The 15395-nt window shown below is 40.3% G+C and overlaps 1 protein-coding gene and 1 long non-coding RNA gene across 9 annotated transcripts in view; one reads left to right on the top strand and one right to left on the bottom strand.

Moving 5' to 3' along the window:
- The window catches only part of Mapk10 (mitogen-activated protein kinase 10), a 288581-nt gene that overhangs the window by 4082 nt on the left and 269104 nt on the right, over positions 1-15395 (bottom strand). For all 8 annotated transcript variants that reach the window (XM_006975410.4, XM_076546802.1, XM_006975412.4 and 5 more), the window contains 2 exons: positions 11496-11559; positions 9363-9440 (listed from right to left, as the gene is read on the bottom strand). In XM_006975410.4, the coding sequence (XP_006975472.1) occupies positions 9363-9440; positions 11496-11559 (142 nt within the window). The remainder of the gene's footprint in view (positions 1-9362; positions 9441-11495; positions 11560-15395) is intronic.
- On the top strand, positions 594-13858 carry LOC143267671 (uncharacterized). The gene is made up of 3 exons (XR_013043063.1): positions 594-687; positions 6444-6514; positions 13104-13858. It is a non-coding gene; the product is annotated as an uncharacterized LOC143267671 (long non-coding RNA).

The raw sequence follows: 15395 nt of genomic DNA on the forward strand, positions 1-15395 counted from the left end.
TTATTGAAGTTATTGCTAGATGTTTTTTCTTCATGGACATAGTTTCAATTGTCTTGTTTTCTGTTCATTGCTAGTGTACAGAAATGTATCTAATCTCTTTGAATAAAAACTCTCAATTCTAGTGGACTAGAAATTAAGCAGATTAAATGATGATGATATAATGATGTGGGCTAACCAGTGGCATCCTGATGCAGGATCTTAGTGGGTTCTTGGAGCCAATGATTGGCAGCCCTGTGTAGCTGCCTTTATTTATATCACCTTGGTTTCTTGACTTATTTACAATGAGAATATATATGCCATGTTTACAAATGTCACTAATCACCCTTCTTAGAGATGGCTGTTGAGCATGAATGAGCCCATTCCTATGAGATGCATGCGTCTGCCTTTGTGTGGTCTCCTCTACTGAGCTTCAATAAATGTCTCTCAACTTGACAGCAGACACTCTGGCTTTGAGATGACCCTTTCTAGTCTGTTTACAAGCAGGCAATAAATGGACTTTGTAAAGCATAAATCCAAACTCAAATAAGAGGAATGAGAACAAGGACTTCACCCAAGTTAATTTATTACCAGGAAGTTTATGAAACTCTCTTAAACAGACTTGAACTATATCAAAACTGTATCCGTCTGTCAGGAACATCCCAGCACATGGTAACATCCCCTCCTTCTGCACTACTCAGAAGGACTCAGGTGAGAGATACAATTTTTAAATTGTCATCAATACAATATTATAATTTTTCAATAAAATGACGTTTAAATGAATCAAATTTGCTAATACTGTTACAAATGAGGGTTGTTAGCTACTTGCAACTTTAATTGGAAAAACTAGACTTAATGAAATGAAGTAATTTATGGAAATTTCTTGTCCAGAAGCTATTTAACCTGAACTAGTCATTGGTGACTGCTTTTAAAATGGAAATTATTTTCTTGATGACATCTTCCCAATCACAAATGAAAACGTAAAAACAATGAGTTAGGAGAAAAACTAGAAGGAAAATAATTATTGAGGGACAGATTCTCCAGCAGCTTCAAGATCTTGAGCCTCAGGTTATTTGAGCTTGAATTTTTTTTTCCTTAATCAACAGTCTTAGTAGTCTGGACCACTGGCTGATGGGGAAGTTGGGGGGCGGGGTGCTCCGAGGATGGAGAAGACTGAGCACTTGAGAAGCAAAGACTGAATACCCAGAACACTTGGGAAGCTTTGTCTTTGACTAGAGACTGAAAAACCTCTGCCTGTTCTGACAAACCATCCATCTCTCTTAGAGAGTCGGTTAACTGCTTAGGGCAGCTTGTAACACGAATCTGCTAAATGGTCTTATTAAATTAAAAAAAAAATCTCAGTGCAAGCTATTGGGGTAAATTCTGAATGATCAGAGAGACAGAACAAGCCACAGCTAACCTCACCTCGCCAGCTTCTCAGCCTATCCTGTTTCCTCAAACTAGAAGCCTCTGAGTCTTTATCTGAATTGATCTCAGTTGAACTGCTTCTAAAAGTCTAAAAGCTTAAAAGCCTCTAGTTCCAGTCTCACACCTTATATGCCTTTCTGCTTCCTGGCATCACTTCCTGGAATTAAAAGTGTGTGTCACCATGCCTGTCTCTTTCCAATGTGGCCTTGAACTCACAAAGATCCACATGGATCTCTGCCTTCCAAGTGATAAGATTAAGGTATGTGTGCTACCATTTTCTGTCCTATGTCTATCTAGTGGCTGTTTTGTTCTCTGACCCCAGATAAGTTCATTAGGGTGCACAAAATTGGGGGACACAATACCACCACAGCAGTTTACTTCTCCGGAGGAACAGGGATGCTGGTACACATAGCCCCTGCATATGTTATAGTGCTCACATTCTGTAACATCTGCTTTCAGAGCAAAATTGATGTTTGCCCCTGCTTTCCCTTGGCAGGCATTACAAATCAATTCAGGAAGCAAATGGTGCAGCTATTGAAAACAGATAACTCTGCAGGTAAAATTGGATAGCAGAAGGGAGCACAATTATTTAGGGATAGATCTGAAATTTAGATGAATTTTTATTGATATGTAATGACTCCATCAATAAATTTCAGACCTATATATTATTCTTTGAGTGTGCACTTAACTTCCTATCTATATTTTTAAATCATCACTCTAATATGATAGATTTTTGATATTAGAATCACTTTGTTCCTGATGAACTACATTAACTTACTCCTTATATAAGATTCCTAGTGTTTTGATAAATGAGTAGCAAGAGAACTTATATGATAAAAGTATTTCATCCCAGCTTCTTATGAAACAAAATGTTATGCAAACATTCCTGACTAAAGATAATTACAATGAAAATGTCAGAAGCAACTTCTACAAAACATTTTAGTCATTGCTTTTTCTTAGTTTACTGCATGCACACACATGTTCATGCCTGAAAATGCAGGTAAACACACACATACATAAGTACACACACGCAGTGGCACACAGGTAAAAAGTTAACAGTTTGCTCTCCAGGGCAGAATCAGTGTGATTTATGGGTTCTTCGAGCTTCCATGTGGTAAATCTTCGCTGGTTAGTTTCAAGCTGCCAATCTGAGATCAATACATTCTCATTAGAGAAGAGATACACATGGCTTTCACATAAGCTGTTAGACCAGCTCCAGCTGCTATCCAATCTCTACATGACACATACAAATACATCACACATAAATGTGTCATGTAAGATAGAATACATATAACTTAACAATATTTCCACTCTAAAGTCATCCAGTAAAATCTCTCATCTACTGTTACTTGAGTTATAGATTGGTTAAGCTTGCTGACTATAGTTTAGAGAACATGTAAAATTGGCAATTTTTTATTGGTACAGCTAGTTGTATTGATTCAAAAGGGTCTGAACCTTCTCACCAGGTTAACTTAAAATAACTATTCACACACTAAGATAATCAGGCTCACAAAACAGCTTATGGTGTACATTTTCCAAAACTAATGCACCAAATTACCACCTTTCAGAGCAAAAAAACTTATCTGAAAAACGGAAAAAAATACCCTAGCAGCAGCATGCATCAGCTTGGATCACCCATGTTCATGGAGATTAACAGGGCAGATAAATATGTGTAATTGTGGTATAAGAACACACTTAATTGCGTACTGTAATATTAAACATAAATCCTGTTTTGAGTTGTCTTTGAAGTGTGTGTGTGTGTGTGTGTGTGTGTGTGTGTGTGTGTGTGTGTGTGTGTGAAGAGAAAAACTAAGTACCAATTTTTCAAGTAATAAATATTTACTGAGATAGAGAACACTTTGTCCCTGTGTGGCGCACAGATGAATGCATACAGTTGTCTCAAGGAGCTTGTAATAAATAATGGATAATAAGAAAAGTGTCACATGTTTGCAACACAAGAGCTAGTAAGAAATGCAGAAAGATCTCATTTGGGAGAAATCATGAAAACTCTTTTCGGAAAAGGTAGTGTGGAAAGGGAAGAACCTGAAGTGAAGACGACTAAAATGAGTTCTGCAAACCACTGTCCACCCAGCCTGAGATGTGAGGTGATCCTTGGTTACAGATTGCCTCTTTACCATCTTAATGACTGTGGTAAAACATGTTACGGTGTTTGCAACAACTCCACATGATCCTCTCTACCTCAACAAGGAACGCCTTAAGCCTGTCCGATTCTGCGTGTGTGTTCTTTCTTTAGCAGCAGACAGAGTGTGTGTCTCAGCCACAGTGTTTGCAGATTCTGTCAAGCCAGACCTGGAGTGCTGAAGGAAGGGAGTTGGGAGGGAAGGGGATTGTGACTGTGCCCTTGATCTCCTCACCAGCGAAGAGAGTTATCTTCACTGAGAAACTGACTGGATTTAATAACCTGGATAGTGAGATATACCTGTTTGTGTGGCTGTAAGGGTGGTTTGTTTGTTTTGTTTGTTTGTTTGTTTGTGAATATTGTATACATAAGGACTCAGAAAAAATAAAAGGGAAAGTAGAGAAGGCAGAGAGCATGGGCACCCCGTTCTCTGTTCCCCAGCTTCTGTGGTGTGAATCGTCCTGCTGGACTGAACTCTGGGAGATGGTGAGTTATCACTCCTTTCTCTGCTCCCCGGCTGCTGGGTACCCTCTTCTCTGCTCCCCAGACACTGTGACATGAATCCTCATGCTGGGACTGAACAATCTGAGAGGGTGAGTTGACACCTCTCCTCTTAACTTATACCAGACATTTTGGTAATTGTGACAGAGAATAATACAGAAAATAACTACTAAACCTAACCACGTGGTTAGGCTCTTGGAACTGGTTTGCCAGTTCCTGAGGACACAGGCTAGAGAAGACACAGAACATTGTAAGCAGGGCTCAGAAGAGGGGAATGTTGACAGAAATGCTGGAAATAAATATGAGGTTTCTTATGGGCATAAGGACTCTGTCAGAATTTTTACTTGAGGCTATTGGAGTTACGTTCTCACAAAATAATTTGTCAATTATTTTTCTGTGTCCTGAGACTGTGAATGAAAAATGAGAAGTAATTAATTAATTTAACTATCCAAATGCCAAGATAAGCTAGCCTTCAAGATGTGGCATAGATCTTGCTGGGTGCTTGCTTACAGCAGACTTTAAAGAGATGATCAGGAAGAGAAGGTGGAGCAGGAGTATCTTAATTACATGTAGTTTGGCCAGAGAAGAAGTGAGTGGAAATTTGTAAATAGGTTTTATAAACAAACACTAGTGACATTTAAAGGAAGCCAAACAGTGGGCTTCGCTTGGGAGGAATGCAGAAAATGGCCAGACCCTCACCTATCCCGTGAGCTAGAGAGAGCACCGCTTCTCAACATGTGGGTCATGGCCCCCTTTGTGTCAAATGACCCTTTCACAGGGGTTACCTAAGACCATCAGAAAACACAGAAAATACTTACATTGCAATTCATAACAGTAGCAAATTTGCAGTTATGAAATAGCAATGAAAACAATTCATGGTTGGGGGTTACCACAACCCGAGGAACTGTATGTTTTAAAGGGTTGCAGCATTAGGAAGGTTGAGAACCACTGCTCTATAGCATTGTAAATTCACTTGATGGCTTTTCCTGGAGACAGGGTATGTCTGTGGTGCTCTGTGCACACAGGGCCAACCAGGAAAGTGTGTTTCCAGAAATCAGCTACCAAAGTGCTCAGTAGGTGCTATAGCTGTGGTCCACAGAGGCCCCGACAGGTTCCAGATGTCACCAGACCATGGTATCATCCTTATGGTGCTAATATTTTAGGCATGTAGAATTCAGGAAATAAGGAGTCATGAAGGTTTCTGCTAATATTTTTAAAGAAAGGCCCTAGAGGTCGAGTGACATGTAGCACAGCATCTCCGAGGAGGTAACATATGTAGTTGTGAAGGTGAAGCCGAGGCTGAACTGGAGACCCTGGGAAATTGGAGATGCAAGAAATATAGAACACTTGCAGAGGAGACGGGTATAACGAACAGAGCCAGCGCAAAAGAGAGGCCATGTGGGTCGCAAGGCTTTGGGAGTAGGGCTGTCTATTAGAGTGACCATCATGATACTGTGCTGGATGCTAGACACTGAACTACAGAACTCCGTGTTTGCCATGCTGTGTTCCAACTCTGCTTTGGTCACATCTTTCCTTTTTTCTGTCCCACAGCTTCCCTTTTGAAATGGTAATATGCTGTGGGATGGTCCTTCTGTGAACTGTGAATATGAATTTCTCTCATTGGTTAATAATACAGCAAGGCAGAATGAAGTTAGGCGGGACAATCAAACTGAGAACTGGGATGAAGGAGGGTGGAGTGGAGAGAGATGCGAGTGAGCCATCCAAGAAGCAAGACGCTAGAGGACCAGTAAAGCCATGAGCCATGTGGCAATCCATACAAGAATAGAAATGGGTTAATTTAAAAGTGAGAGCTAGTTAATAATAAGCCTGAGCTATTGGTCGACCATTCTGTAATTAATACAAGTATTTGTGTGTTTATTTGGGACCCGCGGTTGGGACAGAAAAACTCTGCTTCCATTTACAGTAATATTTCTTTAATGCCATTTTATATTGAAAGAATGTGATTTTCTTTTTACTATTGCACAGGTTCAGAACTTAGAGAACTGACTTGAATCTGTAGAGATCTGGACTAACATTTTTTTGGAATGTTGGAACCATTAAGATTTGAAGGCCATGGGAAGACAAACTGAATGCATTTTGTATTGTGAAATGATCTGTTTGGGGGGCCGAGGTAAAATGTCACTGTTCAAAGTCACACGTTTGGTTGTCAAGGAAACAAGATATGGACTTGCAATCTTCCCTATCAACTTGACTGGGTTTAGAATTATCGAGGATACAAAAAGGCATACCTCTGGGCATACATGAGGACGGTTCCAAGGGAGGAACTGAGTGGCGAAGACCCAGCTGGCTGTGGGTGGCACCATCCCACGGTCAGAATAAAATATGAAGTGAAAAAGATCAAGGGCAATAGCGCCCCCTTTCTCTGTTTCCTCTTCAGCCACGATGTGAGTGACTCTCCTCTGCCACTGTGACCGTAGCTTGATGAACTTACTTCTGTGAAATCATGAGGTAAAACAATCCCTCCCTCCACTCACTTGTAAGGTGTTTTCAGTCACAGTGACAAAAAGTTATTAGTGCACTCCCTCTAAGGCAAGGAGACTTGAGATGGAATTGGATATTGCCTGAAGTCTGTTAGTGAGAAGAGCAAGCAATGGCTGAACTGTGTCTATCTGGGTGCCACAGTGGCTGTGGATGCAAATTAGTTACTCAAAGAGGAGTATTAATACTGTAAATTCATTAATGCATCCTACATTCTTTTCCCTGGGACAATTTTCCAGGTGAGGGAAATGTATAATTTAAAAGTAAGACATCCAATTTTGTTCTCTCTAAAATTGGTATTTCCAGCCTTTCCTCTTGCCACCGTGAGGTTGAATACAGGTTACAGCTGAAAATAAACAATCATATCTTATGAAACTCTTTATATTTAGGATGTAAGTGTCAAGAAAAAAGTGTATGGCATTAACACATGCAAGGGGATATTTCAGATAGTCCTCGGGTGCATTGTCAGCAAAACCCATAAAGATACAAAGGTGTGTTAGACGCTGTAGCTAACAAGCTGGAGATTTTTGCACACTGGCTTCAATCAGAGCCATTCTAGCAGATAATTACAATGCTGCCATGCTGCACTTGGAGGGTTTAATGCTGAAAATGAATGAGAAAAGAGATTCTAGCTGGAGACACAGATTGTTGACCTCTGCATTAGCCTGGTGACCAGAGGACAAGGAAGACTTGGTTTTGTTGAGGATCATGTACCCTTGACCAGATCATGTCATATTATTTCACTGGCATCTTAAATTCAGTTTTATAAAACCACCATGCTGCAATAGCTAAGAAATAGAAACAACCTAGATGTCCTTCTATGAAAGAGTGGGTTGTGACAATGTGGTACATGTATACTATGGGGTGCCATTCAACCGTAAGGAAAAAGGAAATCGTGAACTTTGCAGGTAAGTTGTGGAACTAGAAAAGATTGTCTTGAGCGAGGTAACCCAAACTGATGCGCTCTCATCTGAGGCTCCTAGCTCCAAATCTTCAGATGGGAGTAACTGGAACAACTGAAGAAACCAGTAGGAAGGGGCCGTTGAGGGGAGGGGCTAGGGAGGAGTGGAAAGGGGACCAAAGGTGTGCAAGTGATCTGACAGGGAAAACGGGGAGAGGAGGGGCTCTGATTATGGATAGGGGAAGAAAATAAACGGGGAAGGAGAAAAAGAGCAAAAGAACAATAAGGATGTCTGAAAAGTTATAAAGAATCATAATATTAACTACTGAAAAATCCTTAATACACATAAGTCTGTCTACAAATATGCATATATAATTTAAATGAACTTTTCTCATCTGGGTGGACAATGCTAAGACCAGAAGGCAAAAAAACACAACACCAGGTATGAGAAGACTTTTTTGAGTTGCTGGTCAGGGTTGTCCAAAAGACTCCCAAAACATTACAGGCTATTGCTATTGCCCTTGGCTGCCCACTAAGATGACTGGCAGTTCCCTCTTGCTGAAGACAGCACACAGTTCAAACATATTCCCCGAGACCCCTGAGCTAGAACTGGCCTGAATGCCCCTTCTGAGGACTAGCTTCCACAGTACCATGTGATCTTCCAAAGGAGGGAAGCCACCAATAGTCCTACCCAGCGATGATGCTGATGAACCATGACAATGATCTTCATGGCATCATAACTCTAAGATCGAAGTAGTAGTATGCATATTTTGATGGTAAACAACAGCTCTATAATTTGACTTATACCCCGCCCAACAAGAAGGAAATCATACCTGGTACTGAAAACCTAGCCAACTCCCCAGGGCTAGTGAAGTCATGGATCTTGGAGGAGAAGATACAACTGCCACTTTATTAAGGCAGTATAATCCCCAACTACACTCTAAATATTTGTCCTTATACCCACAGATGAGTACAGTCCTCACTCCTCAACAAGGACACTTCTCTTTCCAAGAGACAGAGACCATTATAGAAAACCACAACCAGTCAAAATGCATAGTTGTAGCACCCAGTCCCAACAGACACATCTACAAAGCAGCTCCCACATCTAAGGCTCAGGGACCATTGCAGAAAAGGGAAGCTTCAGAGAGAGCCAGAGGATCAGGGAGTTTGCGGTGAAACTGTGTCTCCTAGGAATGTCAGAAGTTACAGCCACAAAGTCTCACCAACATGACTTACTGAACAAGGACAATACCAATAGACATGCCAAAGTAGATGGAGGAAAGCCAGGGAGGCCTCAACACTACACAAAGAACTACGGGCAACTAAGAAATGCTGAGTGAGAGAAAAAGTCTTCCCCAGGGAAGAGCACACCAACTGGGTATCCAGTACCAAATGGTCAGCCGAAACATGTACATAAAATTTACATCATATAGACTGAGCTGTATATATTTGGGAATGTATATGTATATAACACACACACACACACACACACACACACACACACACACACACACATACACACACACACACACACACACACACACACACACACATACACACACACACACACGCATGCAGTAACAATTAAAAAAAAAAGAGACCATGAATTTGAAAGAGAGAAGCAAGGAATATTGGAGGCTTGGAGGGAAGAAAGAGAAAGGAGAAATATTTTCATTATATTATAATCTCAAAAATAAAAGTATTATTTAGAAAAATGACATTATGCTTGCTTATTAGAATCAGAATGACCAGAAGAATTCATGGTTTCAAAAGAAAAAAAATTAATGCAACATAGGGAAATGGTCATATGTTGTCTGTTCCCAGGGCCTGTAAGCAATTTTGTCTCTGACTATACCCTTCAAAAGCCAGGAAAATACATAAGTACTAGCATCTTGGTTATTCACAGAGAGTGAGTACCTGAAGGAGAGGGCTGTCCTTTCACTACGCCATTTTTAGTCTTTTCTTCTGAGTTCATTACTTCCTTGTAGATAAGTTCTGTAAGAAACAATTGTCCATGTTATTATAACCGAAAAGCAATGATTTCCTTAATCTACAAACAGATGCACTAGCTAATGACAAGTAAAATCTCTGTGGTGTTGAATGGATTCTTAAATCACTGAGGATTTTCAATCTTCCATTTCTATATTTCCTTGCACTATGCGTGAAGCTTAAGTAAAGCAGATTCTTGTTACAGCAGTTAAGTAAATGTCTAAAAATAAATAAATGACTGTTTTCTGAACTGATCGTGATGGACTCCCGAGTACAAGAAATTAAATAACCTCATTTGCTTGTTTACTTGTTTCTTGGTTGGCTTTTGCAGTATTGGGGTTCAAACCCAGGGCCTCATGTGTGTTAGGAATTTAGCTCCACCCACCCACCCACGCGGAACTGTGTTCCCAGCCAATGCCTTCACTTTGGGATGCTCTTGTTTCCTTTTATAATTACTTCTTCCATGCAAATCCTATGCACTTTAAATTATAATCAATCCTTATAACTTGTGTCTCTAATACCATCTTTCTTCAACACTTATGTTGTGGACTTGTAAACCCAAGCACAACAGAAACCTGAGAATTAAAAAATCATTTTGTTCATCCCCAGACCGGCAGCCAATTTTTTTTTTCTTGTTGCTGTAGATCAGCCTGGAGATCTCTAGTTCTTTATGTTGCCAGATTTAGGTAAAAACCATTCAGTCCTACTCATCCCTTCTTGCAATGGCTTATATCCTCCACAGGTACTTCTTCCTCCAGCTTAGCACGTGTCCTGTTCACATTGGCTATGTCTTCTCACTTGCGACTTCACAAGCCCCAATAATGCCTTTGTGTTTCATTTAGATCAAAGCAACCCTTCTGCACCCCCATCTGCCATCAGTGTTTCCCTGACGCCACCACTTTCATTGCATGTTTTTCCATGTTCACCCACACGGTCCTTTGGATGACATGGTCACCCACATGACCAGTAGAATCTCTTTATAACACTCAGCTTATTTTTAACACTGGTTTCTCCCTGTTTCCTCCATCTGGTATTTTCCTTTTCCCAAGTTATATGATGATTTCTTTAAAAGTTGCTCAAAATTTTCTTCCTTTTTTGTTCTGGCTCATTTTAGTTTGACCAAGTGACACCATCTGTACTTGGATTCCTTAAATTCATTCTTCTCTGTAGTTAATTATATTAGTTTAACAGTTCTTTGTAGGTTTAGCTCTTTTTTCTCTTATGTTTCTTCCTCTGTATAATTTTGAAGTTACAGTATGAGTTTGGAGAAGTTTTGCTGAAAAAATGGATTGACGCACTCACTCATTCGTTTTTATTTAGGCGAGGAATGAGCCTCTTGTGTTCACATATATTCTATGTAAACTCTCAAATCCCATAAATTTTGTTAATTAATTTATGTGCTAACTATATTTAATTTTTAAAACTTAAAGTATATTTCAAACTTATATTTAGATTACATTTTGTTTATTTGGGAGAGGGGGGGCACAGCCTGGGGATAGTATATGGCAGTTGGTTCTTTCCTTCCCTGTGTGGGTTCAGGGATTAAATGAGGATTTTTCAGGATTAGTACTCGCCCTACTGATCCATCACTCTAGCTATCAAACTTAATTTTAATTTTATATGCAAACACAGGAGTTCAATTGTTAAATATTAAAATGAAGCTTGACCCCATGACAAGCACTTTAGCTATCAATACTATTTTTTTTTGCAAAAGTGTCCATAATTAAATTCTTTTTAGTCTTAAGCAAATAGAATTTTTGTATTAATATAAAAGACAGATAAACTTTAGGAAATTTCAAAATAATTGCATTCTTGTTTGTATTTCATTCACTTTTTGCGGCACTGGAGACTAAACTCAGACTTTGTATATACTGGACACACACTGATTGAGCTCCCACACCAGCCCCATAACAAGGCACTAAAATGTCACTTTTTAATGAAGCATTGTACAGGAGGAAGCTGCAGATGCTTTCTTTGTATTGACTACATGGCCTGACAGGATAGTTTCTATATTCTGATGTCCGGGAAGGCAAAATGTACATGTAAGCACAGCACAGTCACCTTTCCATTCTTCAATGGTGTGCTCCCTCTCATCCAGCTGTTTATCATATATCTGAGGAGGAGGCTGCGGGACAAAAAACACACATTTTTTAATGACAACCAATCCAAACACAACTGTACTCTCATAATTATTTGTGGAAATACCTTGCTACTCATTGATTTGGGCGGCAACGGTACCCTTATATCAGTTTTGGGGAATAAGTAGTAGCTCAACAGTTAAATATTCCCCAAATCTTGTGGAATAGTTACTTACAAATGGCTCACTAATAAGACAGCAGAACTCATATCTTAAAGTCTCACTTCCCAGTGCCATCATCCCTAGTCCCACAGAGGGACAGTGGCTGGGCTGCATGTTTGGTGGCAAAGACCCAGAATCAGTGTTCTCTGCTCACACAGCCTGTGCCAAAACTCTTCCAGATTGACAGACCTTGTATCATTTTTAACCTATTCTATACCCAGTAAAACAGTGCATGTTCCCACTCAAAGAACGATTTGTATTAAATTAACCTTTTATTTTTATTGAAACATTATTACATATTTCAGACATAGCCTTGCACCCTGTATTGAAATGGATCTACTCACTCCCCTCCAGCAGAATCAGTTTCTACTTTACTATAGAACAGGGTCGTCTGGACCCCCTGAGTGGCCACTGGGTTGCACTCTCTGAGGAGACCGACTTAATGCAATCACCATTCTTCCTGTACGGAGTTCAAGTATGACAGGCAGTTTCCATAGTCACATGCTTCCCAGGATGGCGGTCTTCATATAACCTATCTGACCTCTTGTTCCTAATATGTGGACTTGGGGACATCTGCCACATTAACTAGAAAGCTCCAACTTAAGTGACATAACACAGAAAGGCAAACAAGTCTCGGAAGAGCACATCAGCACAAAGTGGAGGAAGTGAACAAGAGGAAATACGTTAGCCAGCGTGGACCAGTACAGGCAGGAATTACAGTGTCTCTGTTACTAAGAGATGAGGAGGCCTAGAATCCATTCTTGATCAGTACTCTAAAAACAATAGTTTTTTGAGAAACTAAAAAAGTTACAGAATCAGAGGAACTCCCACCTATTAGAAGATGGATTTAAAAAAAAAAAAGGTGTCCTTATAAGGAAGGTTTTCATTAAGAATATATGAACAAGGTGGGGGGGGGGGTCAAGACCATGATGGGGAAATCCTCAGGGGCAACTGAACCAAGCTGGTACGAACTCATGAACATTAGACCGACAGCTGTGGAACCTGTATGAGACGGGACCAGACCCTCTGCACATGGGAGACAGTTGTGTAGCTGGGTCTGTTTGAGGGCGACAGGCAGTGTGATCAGGATCTATCCCTGGTGCATGAGCCTGCTTTCTGGATCCCATTACCTATGGTCAGACACTTTGCTCACCCTTGATGCAGCAGGGAGGGGCTTGGTCCTGCCTCAGCTGAATGTACCAGGTTTAGCTGTCCCCTCATGGGAGAACTTACCCTTTTGGAGGAGGAGATGAGGGGGAGAAAGGGAGGGGCGAGTGGGAGGAGGAATGAGAAGGGGATCTGTTGGTATGTAAAATGAATTTAAAAAAATTTAAAAAAGATTTCCTCACACATTCTTGCTTCTGTGCTAGATTCATTATCCCAGAAGCCACAACCAGAGCCAATTTTATTCAGATACAGCCAGCAGAGCAGTGCTACTCAGTGGTCAGCACGTGGACAGTGAAGCAAATGGGAGGCTTGGCTGCACCCCAGGACCCCAGGGAAAGCCCCCAGACACGGACTGTGCACAGCGGAGGGACTGGAGAATCAGCGCTGTCCTGGGGCTGCCTGGAGGACTGTCTCCTCCTTCAAGCTGTAAAGGACTTACAAAGGAATACATTGATTTCCTGGAAAAAGAAGGCAAAACGGGAGCCGTTTTTGAGTATATATGAGACTGTTCTAAACTCAGTTCAGCAGAGCAGAGTCTGGATTTGAAGAGAGATTTTGTCACGCAGCAGCTTGTCTGCTCTGCCTCTCCCTGAGAATGTGTGAGGCGGTATTAGGCCTGCAGGACAGCATGCTCAGACCTTTGTGCTTCGCTGGCTCTCCTCCTTCCTCTCAAAAAAGACTGAGCTCAGGATGCTGTGTGACTGGCCTCCCCACAGAGGAGATTTTTCCATACAAGTTTCAAAATTGAACATGACTTAAGAGTATAGCTCCTGCCAAAGTTCATGAATGTCATTTTCTGCAACAAAGCTATTTTGAGGAGGCTTTTCTTGGCGCTTCAGCATGCAAATGTTACTGGTGTCCAAAGCACTAAGCACAGACTCTAACCACAGACTACAGAGGAAGCAAAGAGCTAAGTCTAGGATCTTTGCTTTCAATAAACCAAGAGTGATGTTGGAAACCTTTGTGTTTGTGGTTACCATCCTAACATATGAGTCCTCTGGGTTTTTGTTTTGCTTTTCTTTTTTTAAAGTCTGGGTTTTTATTTTGATTTGAGGTTTTCCTGAAGAGAGGAAGCGGATGTTACCTATAGTGGAAGGGTGCATTCACACAAACATGTCACCTAAATGACAGTATAAAAGAGTTCTTGGCAACAATTTAAAGACAGTAGAGTCATAAGCCACGTACTCATACACTCGTGCTTAGGAAACAGTTGTACAGTTGTTAGCACGTGATTTTCCCTAGTAACCCTGCTTTTACTTGCAAAGGGAATGTTCGGTGTTTGGTTAGTGAGGTATTCTCTTTCTCAACCTTAGTATGTAGGAAGGATTTTCCATCAGTAGGGAAAATCCTATATAAAAAAAAATAAATAAAGAACAAGGGCAAAGAAACATGGAGATGTTGTAGAGAATCACACCTTCACCATGAGTTAGTAAATATTATCATCCATTTATTAACCTATTAAATTCATTTATTCAATAAAAAGCTTAGGTTGTGTGATGGCTAGTGTTAATTGTCAACTTAACCGGACCTAGACTCTCCTGGGGTGGTGGGCATCTTTGTGTGTCTGGAGGGAATTATTTTGAAGAGAAAGATCCATCTTAATTGTGGGTAGGATCTTCTCCTGGGCAGGGGGTCCTGGCCTGTAGCAAATGAAGAAGGAAAGCTGAAAGTTAGCATGTACCCACTGGTCCCTGGTCCTGAGAGTGAATATAACATAACAAACTTGTTCAGGCTCCCTGAACCTTGACCTCTCTCCATGATGGACTGTACCCTTGAACTAGCAGCCAGAATAAATGCTTAAATGGCTTCTGTCAGAATATTTTATCTTATCAACAAGACAAAAAACTAAGACTGGTGCTGAACATGTACCAGACTATACTTAAAAATGATATTTCAAACTGGAATTATTTGGCTGCCAAACTCAATGATCTCACATTTAAAGAATTTTTTCATTCTTCAAAACTGCTACAATATACAGAAGGATGTAATTAAATTTGAGACAGCATCTAAAATGTTGGAAAATATAATGAAATATCTTCAATACCAATATTGATACTGTGTATGACCAAAAGAAAAAGGAATAAGTGTGACCGGGGAAAACATACAGGTCTTACTTATATTCTCTCAATTATCTTTGAGAGGTTAATAAATGAAGATCATTATTATCTTTCTAGTTAGAATTAAGCTCCTTTATTTTCTGAGAAGCCATAATTGTCTAGGCTGCTTCTAAACACCTTAACAATCCTCAGAATCAAGAAACTGTGGTGAATTTTCAAATATATAACTTGAAGTCAGATGACTAGTTAATGATATAACTTTTATTAAAAATCCAAGTGTAAAGAATTATCCAGACACAGTGGACTTAGTTCTAAAATAAATTATGTTTTAGAAGAGCATAGACCCATAGCCAATGCGGTAACCACATTTCCCACTTTGCCCAAAAGAATGCTCATGTCCTTTTAGTTACTAGGACACTTTGCTATCCTCACTATGTT

This window comes from Peromyscus maniculatus, chromosome 10, assembly GCF_049852395.1.
Source record: "Peromyscus maniculatus bairdii isolate BWxNUB_F1_BW_parent chromosome 10, HU_Pman_BW_mat_3.1, whole genome shotgun sequence".
In the NCBI taxonomy this organism is placed as follows: Eukaryota; Metazoa; Chordata; class Mammalia; order Rodentia; family Cricetidae; genus Peromyscus; species Peromyscus maniculatus.